This window comes from Chrysochloris asiatica, unplaced genomic scaffold (assembly GCF_000296735.1).
Source record: "Chrysochloris asiatica unplaced genomic scaffold, ChrAsi1.0 scaffold00390, whole genome shotgun sequence".
NCBI lineage: Eukaryota > Metazoa > Chordata > Mammalia > Afrosoricida > Chrysochloridae > Chrysochloris > Chrysochloris asiatica.
In genome coordinates, this window is record NW_006408908.1 from 1,694,568 (window position 1) to 1,700,802 (window position 6,235).

The window sequence follows — 6,235 nt, forward strand, 5'->3', positions numbered from 1 at the left end:
ACATGCTGGAGATCACATGCCAGAACTTTGTAAGGCCAAATATTTATTCATTGATAATACTGTTTTTAAACAACCTAAAAGATGATTATCCAAATTAACCTCACCAGATGGAATACACAGGGATGAAATTGACTATATTTGTGAAAAAGGACAGTGGAAAGCTCCATATCATCAACCAAAACAAGGCCAGGGGTTGACTGCACAACAGACCATCAATTGCTCCTAAGCAAGATCAGGCTGAATTTGAAGGAAATTAAAACAAGACCAGCAGAGTCAAAATATTGCCTTGAACATGTCCAACTGAATTTAGAGACCATATCAGAACATATCTGAAGTATTAGACACAAATGATACAGGAAGAAAGCAAAAGGCCATTTAAAAGACAAGAAAGAAAGAAAACACCAAAATGGATGTCCGAAGAGACTCTGAAACTTGCTCTACAGATGCTAAAATGAATGGAAGAAACGAGGAAGTCAAAGAACTGAACAGAAAATTTCAGAAAGCTCCTAGACAAGACAAAGTCAAGTATTATAATAAAATGTGAAAGACCTGGAGTTAGAAAACCAAAATACGTTGTTAAGCATTTCTCAGGCTGAAAGAACTAAGACAAAATTTAAGACTCAACTTGTAATATTGAAGGATTGTATGGGCAAAATATTGAATGATGCAAAAAGCATCAAAGGAAGATGCAAGGTATATACACAGTCACTACACCAAGAAGAAATGGTCGATGTTCAAACATTTCAAGAGGTGGCTTATGATCAAGAATTGATGGTACTGAAGGAAAATGTCCAAAATGCACTAAGGTATTGGTAAAACACAATGCTCTGGGAAATGAGGGAATACAAATTGAAGTCTTCCAACAAACTGATGCAGCACTGGAGACACACACCCATCTATGCCAAGAAATTTGGATGACTGCTACCTGGCCAACCCATTAGAAAAAGTCCATATTTGAGCCAATTCCAAAGAGAGGTGACTCAATGGAATATGGAAATCATAGAACAATATCATTAATATCAATACAAGTAAAATTTTGCTGAAGATAATTAAAAAATGGCTGCAACAATACATCAACAGTGAACTGCCAGTAACTCAAGCTCGATTCAAAAGAGGATATGGAACTAGCGATACTTTTGTAGATGTCAGGTAGATATTGCCTGAAAGCAGAGAATACCAGAAAGATGTTTACCTTTCTAGTTTATCTGTGCTTTATTAATTATGTAGCCTTTTAGCTACATGGATCATGACAAGCTTTGGGTAACATCATGAAAAATGGGTATTGCAGAACACTTGATTGTGCTCATTAGAAACCTGTACATAGACCAAGAGGCAGTCATTCAAACAGAACAGGGGGATACTAAATGGCTTAAAATCAGGAAGTAAAATAACATACAAGGTTGTGGAAGGGTTGTATTCTTTTACCATACTTATTCAATTTATATTTTGAGCAAATAATCTTAGAATGGATTATAAGAAGAACATGACACCAGGATTGGAGGAAGACTCACTAACAACATGTGATATGCAGATGAAACAACCTTGTTTGCTGAAAGTGAAGAGGGCTGAAAATACTTACCGATAAAGATACAAGACAGCCTTCACTATGGATTACACCTCAATGTAAAGAAAAAGAAAATCCTCACAGCTCGACCAATAAATACATCATGTAAATGGGAAAATAAAAAAATAGATGTTGTCAAGGACTTCATTTTGCTTGGATCTACTATCAACACTCATGGAAGCAGCAGTCAAGAAACCAAATGATGTATTGCACTAGGCAAGGCTGCTGCATAAGAGCTCTTTAAAGTGTTCAAGAGCAAAGACATCAGTTTGAGGACTAAGGTGAACCTGATCCAAGGTATTTTCCATGCACGTGAAAACAGAACAATGAATAATGAAGGCCATAGAAAGATGGATGCACTTAAGTTATGGTGTAGGAGAAGAATATTGAAAGTACCATGGACTGCCAGAAGAACAAAAAAATCTGTGTTGCAAGAAGTACAGCCAGGTGACGCATGGAGGGGCTTGTAATCATTACAATGATACAAAATAAAACAGGAAAAGTACAAAACTGATCTTCTCCCACGTAAACTATAACTCAATACACAATAAAATCTTTTTAAAAAAGAAGTACAGCCAGAATGTTCCTTAGAAGCAAGATGGTGAGACTTCATCTCTCATACTTTGGATATATTGTTTTGTTGTTGTTAGGTGCCATCGAGTCGGTACTGACTCATAGCGACCTTATGCACAGCAGAACGAAACACTGCCCTGTCCTGGGCCAACCTCACTATCATTGCCACACGTGAGCCCAATGATGCTGCCACTATTTTTGTTGTTGTTAAGTGCCGTCGAGTCTGTTCTGACCCATAGCAACCCTGTAGAGGGTTTCTGAGGAGCAGCTGGTGAGCTTGAACTGCCAACCTTGCAGTTAAATGGCTTTGCAGTCTGGCGCATTAACCCACAGCACCACAGGGCCTGATTCCTGGAAAAGGACATTACACTTGGTAAAGCAGAGGGTCAATGAAAAAGAGCAAGACCCCCTACAAGATGGAATATCACTGTTGGCAGCAGCAATGGATTTAAGAATAATAATTGTGAAGGTGGCACAGGACTGGGCAGTGTTTTGTTCTGTTGTGCATGGGATCACTATGGGTCAGAACCTACTTGTGGGCACCTAACAACAACAACAACAGTATTACATAAAACAAAATGACACAAAAAGAGAAAATATAAAAGTATGAAAATTTGTATGTGGCAAACACATGTAAAACATAAGTCCTGTTCATGGTATTGTTAAGAGATAATTCATAGATTTAAGACAAAAGGCACTTTGGAAACTAAGATGTTATTTTATGCTATAAGCAGGCATAAGACCATGAAGTGATACTTTACCATCCTCTTTCATGTAGTAAAAGCATTTCTGATGAAATGCTTCATCAGAAGAACAGTTTCATGGTTAGGGCATCTTGGTTGCAGATCTCAGCGCTGCCACTATGTGAACCTCTTTAGCATATTTAGTTTTATAAAATGGTATATCCATGTTTACACTTATTTATGAAATAAGTTAATGCAGGGGTTAAAGAAGACAACACAGACAAAATGCAATTTTATGTAAATAATGCACACAGTATATGTTTTTAGCAAACCTCGAAACCCCCTTGCTCATGTTTCCTGTATGTGCTATGTGAATTGATGGTGCACGCATCATTTTTATGAGCATGTTACATACCAAAAACAGGGTAGTACATACTAAGTACTCATCTATTACTGCTGCTGCATTAAAATCAATAAAGAAAAAATGGAAGCAAAGAAACTGCAACAGTTCAATGACTTTTTAATTTACTTTCGTCCATATTTAAAAGATCACATAGGTTAAAACAAAAAGCAGTTTTTACAATCATAATTACCTAAGAACCTTAAAAAATGTATGTGATATAAGGATCCCGTTCTTTATCTAATGAGTTTAGACAAAGGGCATGGAAACATCAGTTTCTTTACTGATGTTCTTACTGAAGATTCAATGCTGAAGAGAGCTATACAGACAAACTTGCAAAAGCCAGAACCTGTGTAAGGTAAAAACCTCAGAGAAGAAGAATGCATATATTTTCCCCTAATAAAGAGTGGAGTCCTGGTGTGGCTCTATAGGATAAGCACTGCATTACTAATCACAAGGTTGGTGGTTCAAACCAAGCAGTCTTTCCTTAGAAGCCCTATAGAGGGTCATTACGGGTTGGCACTGACTCGACAGCACCTCGCAACAACAACAGTGAGGAGCTCTGGTAGTGGAATGGGTTACATGTGGGGCTGCTTAGCCACAAGGTCAGCAGTTCAATTCCACCAGGCACTCCACCAAAGTAATATAAGGCTTTCTGCTCCCATAAAGATTGACAGCCTCAGAAGCCCTACATAGGGTCACTATGAGTCGGAACCAACTTCATAGCACACCACCACCACCAGTACAGAGTGAAAGAAAAGTGATAAAATTGTGCACAAAGACAGAAAACTTGTGGGATCTGTGAAAACAGGTAGTCCTGGCAAGTTCTGACTCTCATAGATTTCACCGTTTATCATTAATGGAGCTCATTGGTTGTTGCTGTTGGGTGTGCCGTGAAGTCGGTTCCGACCCATAGTGATCCTGTACAGGGTTTCCGAGGCTGTAAATCTTTACGGGAGCAGAAAGCCCCATCTTTCTCCCGAGGAGCGGCTGGTAGTTTCCAACCACTGACCTTAAGGTTCGCAGCCCGATTCGTAACCACTACGCTACTAGAGCTCCTTTAGGCAATACTAATTGAACTTTTCAAATAATGACTATATCATATTTTCTAGAATTCATAGAATATTCACAATTTTTTTTTTCATATTTAAGAACAAATGAAAAAAAAAAAAAAAACCCAACAACCAGTAACAACCTTGTCACTTGGAAGGGAAATAATATAACGTTCATTTAAAGAATTTCTATTCTTGTTTGAGACTTGACCGCTTTATTTTGAGTTTTGATCTTTTGACCTTAATTCTTTTTATTTGCTAATTTGTCTACCACGGGTCAGGCACTGTGCTGGTTGTAGTTACAAAAATGTGTGAGATTTGGGTATTTGCCCTCAAAGAACCTGTTCAACAGAGTCAGTCCCTTAGATTTCTTCATTTCCCTATTCTGTCATATCAACCAAACAAATCATTACATTCCAGACAATCATGGCGTAGTACCAAGTGTGGACAGTGTTACACGGTCCAACAGAGGTCAGCAGTACAAAGGTGATGCCAAGAATATTCTGTGGAAAACTTTGTTCCTGTGTCCAGAGGTATTGGCACCATATTCTTACTCTGACCTCAAAACTCAGATGAGTCATTGCTTTTGAAATTTGTCAAGAAAGTGTTCAAACCATTTCCTGCCTCATCCTTCGTCCTCAAGAACTTAAAATGTGGATGCTGTGTGCCATTTGACAGTGTGGGGACCACTTACGTTCACTCTTTGGTGTAGTTCAGCCCTGGTTTCCTCATCATCCCACAGATCATCAGGAAGAGAGTTGAAGTCAGCTTGCCAATGAGCTACAAAATCTTGCTTGTGATCTGGACGCATTAGAAACTGCTCGAAGGATGTTCTGTAAGGCATTAAGAAAATATGAGTTTAAAAAAAATAAGAGAGAAGATGGGTTTTACACATCATGCCTGTAAAATGTAAACTTCTAACTTTGGTAACTTTACCTACCTAACTTCATATAAGTAGTTAATCACAGTATGCTTGTCTTCTCTCAGGTTCCTCAGTACTGCTTTGATGGTTTTAATATAGGAACTTTCTATGAGTTCCCAGTAAGGTACTAAAAATGAAGGTATTTCCTGTTAAATGACAAAGCATAGAAATCATTATTTCAAAGTGAAAATTCTTGTGAATAATTTTAGTCAGAAGGATAGTACGTAGCAAGAAGATTGAGATGCAATGGCAATCACTTGAAGCTTTCTCAGTGAAACTTCTTAGCACTCTTTCCTCTGCTCTCCCCTGTTAATTACTGTTCCAAGAAATTCTTCATGTCTCATCTACGACACCATTTCTTCCAGAAGTTCTTTTCTAACCCTACAAATCATACAGATTCTTTTTCATTTAAAACTGAGGCTACAGAGACTAAAAAATTTACCAGCGTCACACAGTTAGAGATTGTTGTAAACTGGGAGGTGAATACAGGCTCATTGGTCCCCAGCCTATATTTTTATACAATTCACTCTCTTTCCTGAATTAATTTTTAAAAACAGTGTCTTGCATGTTATTTCATTTCTGAAAAACAGTCTACAGCTTTCCACTACCTAGCAAGTTAAGACCAAATTTTTCAGCACTGTTTATAAGGTGTTTCTTGATCTGACCCCTACCTCTCTCCTCATGGTCTGACCCCAAACTCCCTGCTTCTGAACACATGGAGCTAATCTCTCTGACTGGAATTCCTACCCGCGACATTCCCTGCTCAATACATACAGACTTCAACAGATAACTTTGCAGTGAAGCCGTCTCCTGTCTTTCTTTGTTAATGTTCCAAACTAAGTTAATAATTTCCTCTTTTAAGTGGTAACATTTTAAGCACCTATTAAAGTATTTTCAATAACCTCCTATGCATGTGAAAGCTGGACAGTGAATAAGGAAGACCATAAAATAATTGATGCTTTTGAGTTATGGTGTTGGAGGAGAATAGGAAGTGCCATGGGCTACCAAAAGAACCAATAGATCCGTTTTGGAAGAAGTGCA

At 38.1% G+C, this 6,235-nt stretch overlaps 1 protein-coding gene across 1 annotated transcript in view; it reads right to left on the minus strand.

Annotated features, from left to right (window-relative positions):
* SPEF2 (sperm flagellar 2) overlaps positions 1-6,235 on the minus strand; it is a 366,767-nt gene that overhangs the window by 143,786 nt on the left and 216,746 nt on the right. The window contains 2 exon segments of the mRNA XM_006876554.1: positions 4,967-5,105; positions 5,213-5,340. Of these exon segments, the coding sequence (XP_006876616.1) occupies positions 4,967-5,105; positions 5,213-5,340 (267 nt within the window).